At 38.5% G+C, this 17,267-nt stretch overlaps 2 protein-coding genes across 6 annotated transcripts in view; one reads left to right on the top strand and one right to left on the bottom strand.

Moving 5' to 3' along the window:
• The window catches only part of FBXL4 (F-box and leucine rich repeat protein 4), a 79,025-nt gene that overhangs the window by 5,348 nt on the left and 56,410 nt on the right, over positions 1-17,267 (bottom strand). For all 3 annotated transcript variants that reach the window (XM_077902997.1, XM_077902998.1, XM_077903000.1), the window contains 2 exons: positions 11,316-11,387; positions 6,750-7,062 (listed from right to left, as the gene is read on the bottom strand). In XM_077902997.1, coding sequence (XP_077759123.1) covers positions 6,750-7,062; positions 11,316-11,387 — 385 coding nt within the window. The remainder of the gene's footprint in view (positions 1-6,749; positions 7,063-11,315; positions 11,388-17,267) is intronic.
• The window catches only part of LOC144317091 (uncharacterized), a 67,494-nt gene that overhangs the window by 31,965 nt on the left and 18,262 nt on the right, over positions 1-17,267 (top strand). The window lies entirely within an intron of this gene.

Here is a 17,267-nt window from a genome sequence, read left to right as displayed (position 1 = left end):
CTTGTCTTATTTCTGATATGAGAGTAAAATATCTCAGTTTTTCACTATTGAATATGATGTTAGCTGTGGGTTTTCATATTGGCCTTTATTACACTGAGATATGTTCCCCACTTAATAATTACTATTATGTTACGGTAAGTTCATTCCACTTTGTTGAGAGTTTTTATCATGAATGGATGTTAAATTTTGTTAAATGCTTGTTCTGCCTCTAATTGTGATAATTTTGATGTTTATCCTTTGTTTTGTTGATGTGGTGCATAACATTGATTGATTTGCAAATATTGAACCATCCTTACATCCCTGGAATAAATCCCACCTGGTCATGGTGAATGATCTTTTTAATGTACTGTTGTATGTGGTTTGTTAATATTCTGTTAAGAATTTTTGCATCTATGTTCATCAGGGACATAGGCCCATAGTTTTCTTTTTTCATGTTCTCTTTGTCTGGCATTGGTATTAGGTAGTGCTAGCCTCATAGAATATATTTGGAAGCTTTCCTACCTCTATTTTTTGGAACAGATGAAGAAAAATAGATATTAACTCTTTAAATGTTTGGTAGTATTCACCTATAAATCCATCTGATCCTGGACTTTCGTTCTTTGGTAGTTTTTCAATTATCAATTCAATTTTGTTATCTGTGATTGGTGTGTCCAGATTTTCTATTTTGTCCTGGTTCAGTTTTGGAAGACTGTGTTTCTAGGAATTAATCATTTCTTCTAGGTTGTCCAGTTTGTTATAAGCTTTCACATACTCTCTTATAATTCTCAGTTTATATCTGTGGTGTCAGTTGTTACTGGTCCTCTCTTATTTCTGATTTTATTTGAGTCCTTTCTCTTTTATTTTTGAAGAGTCTTGGCTATGCATTCATTGATTTATCTTTTGAGTCAGCTCTTGATTTTATTGATTTTTTCTACTTTTTTTTTTAAGTCTCTATATCATTTATCTCTGCTCTGATCTTTCTTTTATCTCTTCTACTCACTTTGGGTTTTGTTTGTTCTTCTTTCTCTAGTTCCTTTATGTGTAAGGTTAGATTATTTGAGATTTCTCTTGTTTTTTGAGGTAGGCCTGTATCACTATATATTTCCCTGAGAACTGCTTTTGCCATGTCCCAAAGATTTATGTTTTGTTTTCATTCATCTCCATTTTTAAAAAATTTCTTTTGATTGCTTCATTGACCCATTCATTGGTTGTTTAGTATCATGCTGTTTAGTCTTCAGGTGTTTGCATCTTTTTCTAGTTTTTTTCTTGTGATTTATTTCTAAGTTTTTTTTTCTTGTGATTTATTTCTAGTTTCATACCATTGTGATTGGGAAAAAAATGCATCATATGATTTCAATCTTCTCAAATATATTGAGGCTTATTTTGTGGCCTAATATATGATCTATTCTGGAGAATGTTCCATGTGCAATGAAAAAGAATATGTATTCTATTTTCAGATGGAATGTTCTGTATATATCTGTTATGTCCATCTAGTCCAATGCGTCATTCAAAGACATTATTTCCTTGTTGATTTTCTGCCTGAATGATCTATCTATTGATGTAAGTGGAATTATTATCACTGTATTACATCAATTTGTCTCTTATGTCCATTAATATTTGCTCTATGTATTTAGGTGCTCCAGTGTTGGGTGTGTAGATATCTACAAATGTTACATCCTCTTGTTGGACTGATCCCTTTATCATTATATAATGCCCTTCTTTGTCTCATTACAGTCTTTGTTTCAAAGTTCGTTTTGTCTGATATAAGTATTGCTACCCTCTCCTTTTCTTTCACTTCCATTTGCATAGTGAATGTTTCTCCATCCCATCACTTTCAGTATATGTATTCTTTAGTTCTGAGGGGAGTCTCTTGTAACCATAAAGATGAGTCTTGTTTTTTATCCATCTGCCACCCTATGGCTTTTGATTGGAGCATTTTGGCCATTTACATTTAAAGTAATTATTGATACGCATGTACTTATTGCCATTTTATTATTTGTTTTCTGATTGTTTTTGTAGTTCTCCTCTGTTCCTTTCTTCTTTTGCTCTCTTTTCTTATGTTGATGAGTTTCTACAGTGTTGTGTTTGGCCTTCTTTCTCTTTATTTTTTGTGTATCTATTATAGGTTTGGGTTTGTGGTTACCATGATGATTCTCATATATAGCATCTTAAGTATATAGCAGTTTATATTAATTTCATGATCTTTAAGTTCATACACATTGTAAAAACAAAACATTTTTTTCTTTTCCCCCATTTTATGAATATGTTGTCCTATTTTATATCTTTTAATTAATAATTTTCTTATGTCTAATTATGGCCATTTCTTTTCCACCCAAAGAAGTCCCTTTAACATTTCTTGTAGTCTGGCTTAGTGGTGATAAACTCCTTTGTTTTTTGTTTGGGAAACTATCTCTCCCTCAAATCTGAATGACAGCCTTGCTGAGCATTCTTCATTATAGGTGTTTTCCTTGCAACACTTTGACAGTATCATGTCATTCCTTTCTGGCCTGCAAAGTTTCTGCTGATATTCTTATAGGTTTTCCCTTGTAGACAACTTTTTATCTCTTTATCTCTTGCTTTTTAACTCTTTTTAACTCTTTATCTCTTGCTTTTAAGATTCCCTCTTTATTGTTAACCTTTGACATTTTAATTATAATGTGTTGTAGTGTGGACCTCCTTGGGTTCATCTTACTTGGAACTCTCTTGGATGTGTATGTCTATTTCCTTCCCTAGAAGAGGGAAGTCTTCAGTTATTCTTTCTTCAAATAAGTTTTTTACTACTTTCTCTCTCTTATTTTGGGACCCCTATTAAGCAAATGTTTGTTTGCTTGATGTTGTCCAAGAGATCTCTTAATCTATCTTCATTTTAAAAAATTCTTTTCTCTTTTTCATCTTCATCTTGGGTGATTTTCATTACCTTGTCTTCCAGATCTCTGGTACATTCTTCTGCATCTGAAATCTGTTGATTCCCTCTAGTGTGTTTTGTACTTTATTGTATTCTTCAACTCTGATTGGTTCTTGTTTATATTTTGCATCTCTTTATTGAAGTTCTCACTGGGTTCTTTCACTCTTCTCTCTAGCCTGGTATCTTTATGATCGTTACTTTAAATTTTTCTCAGGCATGCTGTTTATTCCTGTTTCATTTAGTCCTTTTCCTGAGTTTTTTTTTTTTTTTTCTTTTTCTTTCTTTTGGAGCATATTCCTCTGTCTCCCCATTTTGCTTTCTGTGTTTGTTTCTATGGATTAGGCTGAACAGCTACTTCTAAATTTGAAGGAATGATCTTGTGTTTGGTTATTCCCTATGTAGACTGTGTGCTTGATGACTTTGCTGGCTGGCTGGGGTTGTGGCTGGCATGGACTGGGGCTGGGAGGTGGGGTATTTTCCACATAGTAAGTGCCCTGTCAGGACAGCAAAAACCGAAATAGATGTAGGCCAGGGTGTCCCAGGGTTCTATGCACTGATAGCACTCTAGCAAGATAGCTAATGTTCAAATGGGTGTCCCAGGGTGCTCTGCACAGGGGCTGTCCTGGCTGAGTGGCTGGAACTGATGTATGCAGGCCAGGAGGTCCTGAGCTCTCTGCACAGAGGGGCCCTAGCAGGATAGCTGAAACTAAAGTGGGCAAAAGTCAGGGGCACACAGGGCTCTACACACAGAGGACAGCTGAAGCAGAAATGGATATAAACTGAGAGTGTTCCTGGATTCTCCACATGGAGGGTGTGCCCTGAATGGTGACTGTAGTTGAGATGGGTATGAGCTGGGAGGTCCTGGGGCATTCTACACAGAGGGCATCTTGGCAGGACAACTAAAACTAAAATGCAGTCCTTGGGGTCTCCACACAAGATATGTCCTGGCAGGACAGCTGAAACTGAATTGGGTGTAAGTCGGGTTGTCCCATAGTATCCCATGGAGCAAGTGCCCTGGTTGCGTGGCCGCAGCTGAGCCCGGCAAAGGTGGAAGTGTTCTGGGTGCTCCACACAGGGTGTGTCCTGGACTGAAATCAATGCAGCCATGGGCCTATGGTATTTGGGGTGCTCCATATAGGAGGTACCCTGGCAGAGTGGCTGGGTGTGAAGCAGATGCCAGCCAAGATGGTCTGAACCACTCTGTACTGTGGGTACCCTAGCAAGCCATCTGAAGCCAAAGTGGTATAGGCCTGGAGTGTTTTGGGGTGCTGTGCTCCTGTGTCATGTTGGTGTAAAGGCCGGGGCTGTAGTGAGCACTGACCAGGGGTGTCCTTGGTGTGCACCACTTTGTGATCGCCTTAGTAGGACAGGAGGGCTGGTGTGGGCTAAGGGCCCAGGGCTCACTGAGGCACCAGGCCATTTAGGGGGCCCAGATCGTATACTGGTCTATGTTTTTAAGGGGGAGAGGGTGTGTAGACTATGTCCGTCAGCTCTGCCCACTGAGAGCATTCTAGCAGCCCCCGCCCCAAAATATTGGGTGCAGTTCTAGGGCTGACTCTTTAAACCAAGAACAAAACCAGACAAAAACTCCCACACAGCTTACTTTCTATGCTCCAGCACCACCACCCCTAAGGCGGGTGTGGCCTGTGGACCCTGGTCTCACTGCGGTACCTGGTTCACTGTGACGGCTGCAACCATTGGTCCAGATCCTGCTGGGGTCAAGGCTTTGGAGGCGGGGTGGGAATCTAGTTCCTCTGACCCAGAGAGTAAGCACGCAGCTCCAATGCAGTTTGGGAGTTTCAGTGCTGTCTCATTTATATGCTATTTGGAGGCCTTTTATCTGTGCCCAAGGATAGACTGCTCCCCACTGCAGCTGGCATTGTCAGGGGCGGGGTTCCTTTTGTTACTGTGTTGCAGTTTTTTTTTTTTTTTTTGCTGTTCTATCTTTGGTCCTGCAGAAGCTGTTCAGTCAGCCCCCAGTTCTTCTTCAGGAGGAATGGTTCTATAAATAGGTAGAAACGGCTGTGTTCCCTGGAGGGAAGTTCAGGGTCTTCCTATGTTGCCATCTTGGATTGGAACCTTCCATATTTCCTTGCTCTTATGTTTAGGAAAGTTACAAATGTTTTCAAGAAGAAGCCATTATACTTCTTACTTATTTTTCTTTTATGTCTCTGCCAAGTAATTTATACGTTTGTTGGCTAAAGTTAGATCGCCTGACAACCAGTCCCCCTGTTCACCACAATTGTGCTTTCCTTGTAGGATCAGTGTTACCAACTACCTTTGTGGTTCTGTAGCATCTCTTTCAGAGGCTGGCTACTCTTCATCTCTACTGAGTGGGAGTGCTGTAAAACTGAGACTAACCAACAATACCACCAATCCTCTGAAGTGAAGCCTAATGCAATTAGTGATCCAGTTTTAAAGGCCTCAGTCCTGGGGCAGCCCGGGTGGCTCAGCGGTTTAGCGCCGCCTTCAGCCCAGGGCTTGATCCTGGAGACCCAGGATCGAGTCCCATGTCAGACTCCCTGCATGGGGCCTGCTTCTCTCTCTGCCTGTGTCTCTGCCTCTCTTTCTGTGTCTCTCATGAATAAATAAATAAAATCTTAAAAACAAAAAATAAAGGCCTCAGTCCCCTTTCCTCATTCTCTCTCATTTTCTTGAACTTCCCAGAATATTCCCCTTATAAAAGGTCTAGACTAATTCAAGGTGGAATGTGGGTAGGAGGGAAAAGAAATAAGAAAAGCAGTTGTGGTGGTATGAAAAGATAGTACCAGCTGGGGCCCCAAATCTGGCATTTGAACAACCCTGCTCTGCCATATACTAATTGCTGAGCTCAGTCCCCCTTCAATGAAAACAAAACAAAACAAAACAAAAAGATGATATCCAATTCCCTGAGCTATAAAGAACAAAGAAAATATAACATAGATGAGGTATCTATCTAGCCCAAAGTGTATATGTAACAGGCAAGAATTCCTCCCCTAAATTTTTAGGCAAGAATTTCTGCCTACAAGTAGCTTGAACAAGAAACATGCAACCATATAAGCAACACCTACAAATGTATTATAAACCTGGACCATGCATTTTCAAGGAAACCACAAATTCAGACGCTGAAAATCTTCAGGTTTTCCTGTTGTTGAATGTTTAATAAACAGGAAAGGATATAATTAGCATTTCATGGGCTAACCTGTGAACACTCAGAGATGACCAGAGAACACAGTGCAAGTGCTATGTGAGTTCACAAAGTACCAACTGTATGCACGATTGAGCCATGGTGTTGCCAGCACTCCTGGCTAAAGTAGGAAGTAACATAACCTCACTGGGCTCCCAGCTGATGGGCTGCAATAGGGACACAAGAAATCTCAAACTGGGAAGGCTTCTCAATAGATCTGCCTTGGTATACAATTATTCCTAAAATCTAGAATTATCAGGAATGAAGATTTGGCAATTTTCCTTAATCACAAGTTTAACATCAAGAAGCTTTATGTACATTTGTATTTGTATATACATAAATGTATCTATTTATGCATATATATAAAATTCATTATACAAATGGATTAATTTCTTCTTTCATAAAAATGCAGAACACAGCTCATATAAATTCTCACTCTTCTTACCAGACCAAGAATTAATGTTTATTTAGAGCTTTGTTAGTTCAACTGCAAAATTCTGTTATTATCCTTACCCTTTTACTTAAGTACAGATATAATTACTCTCCGTATCAATTGGCCTATCTTGCACTTCCTCAAACCAAGCAGTCTCACCAGGATGAAATTTTCTTGTATCCGAGAGGTGGTCTTTTCCTTGCAAAAGGTCTGAGATTAGCTTTTACATCAAGGCTTTAAAATAAATTTATATACTGTACGCTTACCTAGTATGTCCAGTTGCCGTAATCTGGTACAATTACACGCTAGTTCTTCAATGTCTGTGTCACACACAGACCTGTTAGCTGTAAGAAAGAGTTTTTGCAAGTTTGGGAGCTGGCGTGCCAGTTTGGCGAAACATCCGGTGCTGCTCTGCAGAGTGGGGCACCAGCCAAGGTCGAGTTCCTCCAGAAGCGGACACCCAGAAGCCAGTTCTGCTATCCCATTCTCAGTAATATTCTTACATCTCCACAGATCCAGAGTTCTGAGTTTTTTACACTTGGCTCCTATCATGCTGGCTATCACATCATAGTCTTCAATCTGGAAATCAAATCATTCCAGTCTCTTACATATTATGCTCAGAAATACAAACTGTGTAGAGCAAGTTAAAACATTCCTTTTTTTTTTTTAAATTGAAGCATCCTTAATCATCTCCTGTTGTTTGCTTCCATGTAAACAGACCCATATTCTTGTTAATACACATCTGCCCACTCATCTCACAGATCTGCCACTGTTTCATAAAACAGCAAGAATAATCACTTACTTAAAAATCCATTTACCACAGCTCCAGACAGAGGACTTTATGAATTACATCCCAAAGTAGTATGAAATCCTCAGTCCCTCATAAAGGATTTGAGGATTTTGTGTTGTTCTTGTATGCCTTACATTTTCACCTTGCTGCTGCTCCTCGATGACAGGGCCTCATTTCTTCTATTTTATATATATAATCCATCAGCTTTGGTAGGTATAGAAGATCTCCCTGATGAGGGTGTGCCCTTCACCAGGCTCTAAAGTAGTATGTAAATATGCTGACAGTACTAATAATGATACTAGTTTGGGGTTAAATGAGGCATCTGGGGACTGAATATGCAACACAAAAATAATTTAGATTATGATAGGTTGGTGTCAGTTATTGCAGGTGTCCGCTAATTTCCTTCACAATCACAGGATAATCCTCTACTAAATAAGGATTAAACCTTTCAGTTCACGGGCTTTATATGCTTTAGTAATGCTTCTTTAAACAGGTTTCTTTCTTTTTTTTTTTTAAAGATTTTATTTATTTATTCATGAGAGACTCAGAGAGAGAGAGAGAGAGAGAGAGAGAGAGACAGGCAGAGGGAGAAGCAGGCTCCATGCAGGGAGCCCGATGCGGGACTCAATTCTGGGACTCTGGGATCAAGTCCTGAGACGAAGGCAGATGCTCAACCACTGAGCCACCCAGGCATCCCAAAACAGGTTTAAGAGTTTCATTTGATTGTTTTATAATCAGGAATCAAAATTATCACCAGAAGTTAAAAGGAAACAAAACAGCTAACATGTCCAATTATTATTTCCTTTTGTTCATTTTTTATTCATATTTTCAACCACGATGTGCCAGCACCACTCCAGGGGCTAGGAACAACAGTGAGTCAAAACACAAAGACTTTGTGCACATTTTGGGGAAAGATGTACACAAATGGGCAAAATAAATTCAGAGTGATAAGTGGTGTGAAAATAACCTGGTGCATTCAAGGAAAAGAAATAGGACTGAGTACGGCCCAAGGGGAGTGAGGAGACCCAAGGGGAGTAAGGAGAGAAGTGGTGAGGGTAGAGAGTTATGCAGGGGCCAGGTGATCAGGCCATGAAAACAATAGAGGATTTGAGACAAATATGATTTACATTAAAACAGAAGGGTTGGTTTGGATGGTAGATGGTGGGTAAGAATCGAAAAAACCCAGAGAAGAGGCCTGCATGAGCTTAGTGTAGAGAGGCAAAGGCTTGGATTAAGCTTGCAGCAGTGGAATTGCTGGACAGATTTGGGGCTAGATTTTGAGTCAGAACTAAGGCCTGATGGCTTTGATGTCGTTGTGATGATTTCTAAGGTTTTGATCTCCAGGAACTGTGTATGGGAGAATCATGCAAAAGACCATGAGTAACAGATTTGAGGGGAATGTAACTACTCGACTGTACCCAAACAATACAAACCCGTAGCTTTGAAAATTAGTGCAGCCAATTCTTTATAAAGAAGTAATTTTAAAACTTTCCAAAACCCATAATTCTGATTGCTATTATTTTGATAGTCAAAAATAAAATCAAAGGAATCTTCCTCCCTTTTGGTCAACTGACAAAAGAGAAACTGTAATAAACATGGTATTAAAGTGTCAACAAAGATCTGTGTGTTACTGTTCTGGTGAACCCTGGACCTGCTGTGAAATGCGAACAGTATTTCTATGACAGGTGCGGGATGTTTCAGCCACAATGCTAGTAATGGGATCAACAATGTTAGTAGTAGTTCTGAACTTCAATGTCAAGTCCTTAAAACTTAATTTCCTGACAACCAAATATCAATAGCAGCCATATTTTACTGATAACTACATACTTTAATTTAAAAATAGCCAATTTGGGGGGGCATCTAGGTGGTGTAGCCAGTTAAGCATTCAATTCTTGGTTTTGGCTCAGGTGGAGCTCTTAGGGTCATGGAATGGAGCCCTGTTTTGGGCTCCCTGCTGAGCATAGAGTCTACTAAAGTTTGTCTCTCTCTACCTTTCCCTCTGCATCCCCAGCTTTGCACTCTTTCTCTAATAAATATATAAATCTTTAAAAAATAAATAAACCAATAAAATAGCCTATTTATCTTGATGCTTAAGAAAAGTAATGCTTAAGTAGCATTTTCTACAGTATATCATATATTAAGAGATTAGTAGTAGTAGTAGTCAGGTAAAGTTGGAAAACACTGGCTTACACAAAGGCATAGTTTCTTTGTTGTAGGACATACCACTGAAAACTCCAGGAGGAAGATAGAGGAGCATTATTTCCTATTTTTGACCAGGAATCCCTACCTCACTGCCTCCTAATATACATCCTTTCTTGATCAAAAATCTTTTAGGACTAATATTCCATTGTCAACTTGAAAATGCTGACTTAAAATACATCTCATTCTAAAGACAAACATAAATATAATTCCAAATACAAAGTGTCTGTGGCCAAAGGCCTGCTTTTCTAGAGGATGTTGCTCCAGTTTAAGGGGAGGTAAATGACAGGCAGAAAAAGTATCTCTAGCCATGATTAAGCAAGGTGCTTCTCAATCTAAAACGGGTGGGTGAGCAATAGCAAAGATCCAAGTGGCAGGAACTGGCTGGTCTGTAATCATAGACAGTGCCATCGAATGTCACCAGGCCCATCTAGAAGAGTCATCAGAGGGACCCAATAGTAGCCCATGAAATGGCTTGCTAAAGGTAAGAATTTGATCAAAAGTAAGGAAAGCCTAATGCTGAGTTAGTGGGCTCCCAAGACTGTTTCCAGATACTGGGGTCAGCCTAAGCCCATACCTGGGGTTTAATCAGGCCTGACCACCAGGATGGTTTTCACATGGGGATATGGACATAAACACGTGGCCATAACATGCCTCTCCAGCCTACACTGCCAAATCCTGGAGCATCTCAGAAGCCATTATTGAGCTCTAAAAGGTATTCACATGGGATTTCTTTTAGGTTGAATCCAAGCTCAGGACTCCAGGAGAACTTCTCTGATCTAGCAACCATCCTGCTTACACATGTCTGTCTTCCTAATAAGTGGACACAAAATTGGAATGGTTTGGAATCTCCTGAATCTAGTTTACTTTTGTAAGAAAGTAAAGAGGGCAGCCTGGGTGGCTCACCGGTTTAGCACTGCCTTCAGCCCAGGACCTGATCCTGGAGACCCGGGATAGAGTCCCACATCGGGCTCCCTGCATGGAGCCTGCTTCTCCCTCTGTCTGTGTCTCTGTCTCTCTCTGTCTCTCTCTCTGTCTCTCATGAATAAATAAATAAAATCTAAAAAAAAAAAAAAAGAAAGTAAAGAAGGATGGACTGTTGTTGCAGTGGGAGATGTACTTCCTAAGGTGTGCATACAAATACCAAAAATTCTACTGTCCCTTGAGTCTCAGTATTTATTCATAAGCCACATAATTTAGATGAAAAAAATTTAGCTCATTCCATTATATCATTCAATGGCACATCAAATCATAATTTTAAATCCGGAAGGACTTTAAAGATGATCTAGTCCAACGTCCCTATGCTTTTGGGTTTAAAGGACCAGTAACGTTTCAAAAAAATTTGAGTTCTAACATAGGGTATCCATCCTTTTTATCTTAACCAATAAGGACAATAAAACATACACCAAAACCAACAACAAACAAACAAAAAACAGGAACCAAATGTACCTAAATCATCGACATTTCCAGGAAAGAATTTCAGAACTTTAAAATCAGCTTTGTGACAAACTTACTGAGCTCCTGTCATCTGGGCATAACTGATATTTTGTAAAGAAACCCAGAGAGGTAAACAGCTTGTCTGAAATAACATCTGGCCTGAGGCAGAACCAAACTTTTTTTTGCCACATACACTTCTTTCCTTGCTCTCCTAGATAAATAATGTCAATGTTTCAAAGACATGCTCTCCAATTTAAGACAAATGTTTGAAAGCAGGGTACACAGTAGTTCACCATAAATCTGAAAGGCTGTGGGTGAGTGCAGAGTGGGTGGGTCAGGATAAAATTCACCCACGGGAAGAGAAAAAGAACAAGCGATGGAGCAAAAAGAATTGTCAAATACTTACCATTACACAACTGCCCAAACTGAGGTGCTGAAGCTCTGAACAGAAGTTCAAAATGCTAAGCAGCGCTGTTTGCTGCCATCGGGGACCACGTTGGTGGCAAATATGGAAGGTGAAAGAAAGTGAAACAAAGAGAAGAGGTCAATTAGACATTAAAGGCTGTCACTGCTTTTCCTGGAATAGAGCTGAAAACCTAAGTTACAGATACCACAATTGCCATTTAATGAGTCCCCAGGTGCTCTCACCATTGATTGGCTTGAAGTCAAGGTAATCATTACAGTTTCCATGTGAGTCGCCACTTCGTATATGGTTTTGCATGCCCCACCGAAACCTATAATTCCCTGTGACCTCTCAGCCCATTTCCCAAAGGTAAGCAATTCGAAAGTCTCCTTAAGATTGAACAATAAGACAAGCTAAACAGGCTGTCCCTCAAAAAAAGGAAAAAAAAAAGCCAAAACCCAGAGAGGGCTCATGCCACTCTGAAGAACAGCGGCAGCTCTGACATTCACTGATCAGCTGCTGCCTGATGGAGCTGCCAATAGAGTCACCCCAAATCAGGATCGAGCTAGTGACTTTAATGTCAAAGGATTCTCTCTGCTGACAACGATACCAACAACCATTGAGCACCTGTCACCAGCGACATGCTGACCGGAACATATATAACATGCACTTTCTAGTCATGTTCCTGCCATTTAAGCCCATCTGCTCTGTGCAATGAAAACGGTCTCACCACTAAAGAAACCCAAAGGTATGCTGGACTGCTACATAATCAACGTACCTAAAATATCTCGATGGAATGCCTGCCAGGAAAAATTACTAAAAAAAAAAAAAAAAAAAAATGCAAAGCATTCACATTTTTTTTCTTAATCTGTAGGAAAAAACCTACTCAAACTTATGTGGCAAAATTTCGTTTTAAACATTTTAACTAAATCCTATCCAATTAAAATGAAAATGATAATGGACCACCTCTGTTTAATCTGTTCAGTTCAGAAACTGAAAAGTACCGGTCAGGGAAAGGATGAAGAATGTGTCAGTGACAATACAAAACAGGAGTTCAAACCCAGATGAGATTCTCACTGACAAAATAATGAGCTATTTCATATAAAATACAGATAAAGTAAATAAGGCAAAAATAAAATAATAGTTCAAACAGTCCCAGAACAAAACCAGATTCAAGGCTAATTGTTTCACTGTTGGGTATTTCTTTAAATTTAGCCAAAAAAAAAAAAAAAAAAAGAAAGATTAAAAAAAAAAGCTTATTTGATTTTATGATTTTATGCTTGAGTTTCAATACCACTTATCACATTTATAAGCATGTAGCTAATAACCATGTAGCTCTCAGAATGCTGAGATCTATGAAGATAAGTTAATTTTCAGGTTCCCTATAATATTTAGCTATTTTAACTTACTAATAGATGGTAAAATGACATTAGGTTTGTTTTATTAAAATACCAGATCTGTATGACAAGGTTGTTTGTTAAGATTTTCTCATAAGCAAGATCTAGAACATACTAGAGAATTTTTAGAGAATTCCATATATTCTCGTGGATGAAGACTCACAAAAAATATATATACACACATCTCATTCAAGGAACCTGTTGGGAATTTATTTTTAAACTATTTTAATGGCAAATCTCAAGACAAGAATAGAATCCAATATAATGAATACCCATTTAGCTGTAACTCAGATTTATCAAACCTTAACATTTTACTTTGTTTGCTTACCTTTCTCTATTGGTGAATCCCTACAACCATTCACATACTTCCTTGGAGGCAACCTTTATCATGACTTGGTGTTTAAAAATATGCTTGAAAATTATATAATTTTATTACACATTATGGATCCATAAATAGCATATATTGTTCTACATGGTTTCTATACAAAGGGTACTATATAAATGCACATATACTTTTGCATCTTCCTCACAAGTATTTGAGGTCCATGTCGCTACTCACAGCTTTTGTTCACTGACTTTTTAGCGGTTGTATACTATCCCATTATGCAAATATATTACACAACATATATGCTCATTTGATGAAGTTTATGTTTCATCATAACAAAGAATGTTAAAATAACCGTTTTTATAAGTGCTTTCTTGTGCTTTTTATAGAAGAATATTTCTCTACAGCACATACCAAAGGAAGAATTTCTAGGTTTACAGTATGCTTTGACTTTATTAGATTTTGCAAAACAGCTTTCCTGAGTGCCTGCATCAATTTACTCTCCCATCAGCAAAGCAAGAGTGCTGGGTCTCCACATCTTTGCCAACATAGTCTTTTCATCCTTTTTAACGTGTGCGACCTGATGAGCATGGAATGGTATGATATGCATTAGTATGATTACTAGCAAGGCTGAAGATCTTTTCGTATGTTTATGGGCAACTCCTATTTCCTGCTCCATAAATTGCTTAATCATATCCTTTGCTGATTTTTTCCATTAGGCTGTTTCTTCCTTCTTGACTTGTAGGAATTTTTTTCTACACTGGATATGAATCTTTGTCCGCTCTATCCATTACAAGTATCTTCTCTAAATGTGAGACTTGGCTTTTGTTTTGTTTACAGAAGCTTCTGAGACATGAAATTTTAAGTTTTAATATAGTCATGTCAATCTTTTTCCTTTCTGTTTGTATTCTGTTGTCTTTTCTAAAAAGTTCCTCGTTATCCAAGGAAGAATATTCTTCTTTTTAAATGACAGCACTGAAGTTTTTCTTTTTTTTACACTTAGGTTTTAACCCAACTGTAATGGATGTTTATACATGGCAGGATATCAAATTTCACTTCTTTCTTTAAAAATAACCACTTTTCCTGGTTCAATTTGTTGAAGATTCTACTTCTACCTTATCCACCCATTTGTGGTGTCTTTTGTCATATTTTCACATCTCCATATGTGAATGAGTCTATTTCTGGGTCATTCTGTTCCTCTTGTCCATTTGCCTCTCTCTGCACCAACACTTACATCTTAATTATTATACTTCGTAATGAGTCTATAAATGTGGTAAGGTTTTTCATTTTTCAAAACTCTTAATTGTTCCTGGTCCTTTGCTCTTTTGTATGAATTTTAGAATCATCTTAAAGATTTCAGCCTAACTTTTAAAATACAGAAAAGATTAGTTTACTTTCTTCCCCCATGGTCATTATAGTTGATCCTTGAACAATATGAGAGTTAGGGGTGCTGACCTCTGCACAGTCAAAAACCCATAAGTATAATTTTTGACACCCTCAAGGCTTAACTACTACTAGCCTATGATTAACTGGAAGCCTTACCAATAACAGTCAGTTAAACACATATTTGGTATGTTGTATGTATTACATGCTGTATTTTTACAATAAGGCAAGCTAGATATAGGAAAATGTTATGAAGAAAATCATAAGGAAGAGAAAAATGCATGCAGACTACTGAACTATATGTACTGAAAAACATCCACATATAAGTCAACCCAAGTTCTTCAAGGGTCAACTGTATTTGATTTATTGGCATTTTAATAATTTCTGTGTCACAACTGATTATATATGAAAACTTCTCACTGAATTTCTCTTGTTAGAGAATATTTTTAATAGTTCTTTTAGTGTCTGCGAGTGGTAAAATCTTAACACACATTTACAGTCATTATTAACATGTTAGGTACTGCTATAATTATATATATTAATCTTTGCGACAACCCTATTATGTTTAGTCCTCACAGCAACCCTACACACTCATTTACTCATTTAACAAATATTTATTGAATGTCTATTCTGTATTAGAGACTGTATAGACACTTGAGATATATCAGTAAACACAGCAGATAATAACCCATAAGGTACATATCATTATTCCCATTTATTTATATCTTTCTTAAAAGATTTTATTTATTTATTTTAGACAGAGTGAGAGAGCACAAGCAGGGGAAGCAGCAGAGGGAGAGGGAGAAGAAGGCTCCCCACTGAGCAGGGAGCCCGAAGTGGGCCTTGATCCCAGGACCTTGGGATTATGACCTGAGCTGAAGGCAGACACTTAACAGACTGAGCCACCCAGGTGGCTCCTATTTATTTGAGAGAAACAGAAACAGAGAGAAAGCAAGCATGAGCAGGGGGAGGGGCAGAGAAAAAGAGACACGCAGACTCCCTGCTGAGCATGGAGCGCAGTGAGGGGCTCGATCCCAGCACCCTGAGATCATGACCTGAGCCAAAGTCAGATGCTTAACTGACTGAGCCACCCAGGTGCTCCTTTAAGTCACAGAAAGTTAAATACCTTATTTTGTCTTTATATTTTCCCTCAATCTTAAATGGAAATTTATTCAGACTTAAAATTCTAGGATGATACTCACTTTCTTTCATTACTTTAAAAGTATTACTCCATTACCTATTAGCCTCTATTATTTTGATAAGAAGTCTATCATTAGCCTTGTCTTCCCCTGTAGGTAATATTTCTTTTCTCTCTAGAAGCTCTTATCCCTTTATCTCATATTCTGCAGTTTCATCACAATGTATCTAAAGATCTATTTTCACTTATTGTTTGGTATCCTGAGCAAACATTGTTGATTCAAAGACATTTTTCATCAAGAAAGATGAAGATTCTTAACAATTTTCTCTTAAAATGTTGCTTCCCTATCATTTGTTCCTTTTTTTTTCCCTTCTGGAACTCCTAATAATGAACACTGGAGTCTCCCAAGACCAGTGCCTACAGTAGTTTAAAAAATAGGTCCACAAAAAAATAAATAAATAAAAATAAAAAATATGTCCACAAATTATTCTATACTTCTTCCTTCCTTAGTTCTTCTCCCTTCAAGTGGGGGCTGGACTTAGTGATTTACTTCCAACAAAAGAACATAGTAGGAATGATGGTATGTTAGGTTACTGTGGTGATTAACTTATAGGAAACTGGACTGAGCCACAGGGTGCCCAGATATTTGCTCAAATATTATTCTGGGTGTTTCTGAGAGGGTGGTTTCAGATGAGATTAATATTCAAATCAGTAGATTGAAAGCAGGTAATTCCCTAATGTGGATGGGCCTTATCCAAGCATCAAAGATCTGAATAAAACAAAAGGCTGACCGTCCTCCAAGTTAAGGGAATTCTTCCTGCCTGATGGCCTTCAACCTGGCACATCAGCTTATTCCTGACTTCAGACTGACAATGAAATATCAACTCTTCCTGGGTCTCAAGTCTGCCAGCCTTCAGACTGGAAACATTGGCTCTCCTGGTTTTCAGGTCATTAGACTTGGACTGAACTACACCATTGGCTCCTCTGGGTCTCCGGCTTGCTTACTCACCCTGTGGGCCTCTGACTTGCCAGCCTTCATAATTATGTGAGCCAGTTCCTTAGAATAAAGCTACACACACATACACACACACACACATCTCTTATTACTGTGTCTTTGGAGAACCCTCATACTGTTATAACAGGTCTATGGCTCCTCTTGGTTCCAGCCTCCCCCAATGCTCACTCAGGAGAAGCCAGCTGCCATGTCATAAGGACACACAGAAAGCCTATCGAGAAGCCCATACTATAGAGAACAACAGAGGCCTCTGACCAATGGCAAAGGAAGAAGTCTGCTAATGGCCATGCACATAAGCTTGGAGGCTAGTCCTTTAGCTGCAGTCAAGCTCTGAGATGACTGCAACCTTGTTAGAGACCCTGGGCCAAGACTCTTCAGCCAAACAGCTCCCAGTCCCTGACCCACAGAAGCTGTGTGACATCATGAATGTCAATTGTTTTAAGCCACTCAGTTTGGGGGTAATCTATATACAACAATAAATAAATAATATAGTGACTGGCATAGAGTAGACACAATATATATTTATTAAATCAATGAATAGGATTATGATGATGATTAACTGTGTGTTTGTGTGTGTGTGTGTGTGTGTGTGTGTATTATACAAACAATGGAGAGTGGTGCCTGACATTCAGAGCTTTTGAATGCACTTAAGTTTAAGTGCATTCCTCAAACCTCCTTCTAATTTAGCAATTCTATC

Source organism: Canis aureus, chromosome 7 (assembly GCF_053574225.1).
Source record: "Canis aureus isolate CA01 chromosome 7, VMU_Caureus_v.1.0, whole genome shotgun sequence".
NCBI lineage: Eukaryota > Metazoa > Chordata > Mammalia > Carnivora > Canidae > Canis > Canis aureus.
This window is presented reverse-complemented; position numbering and strand designations above follow the sequence as displayed.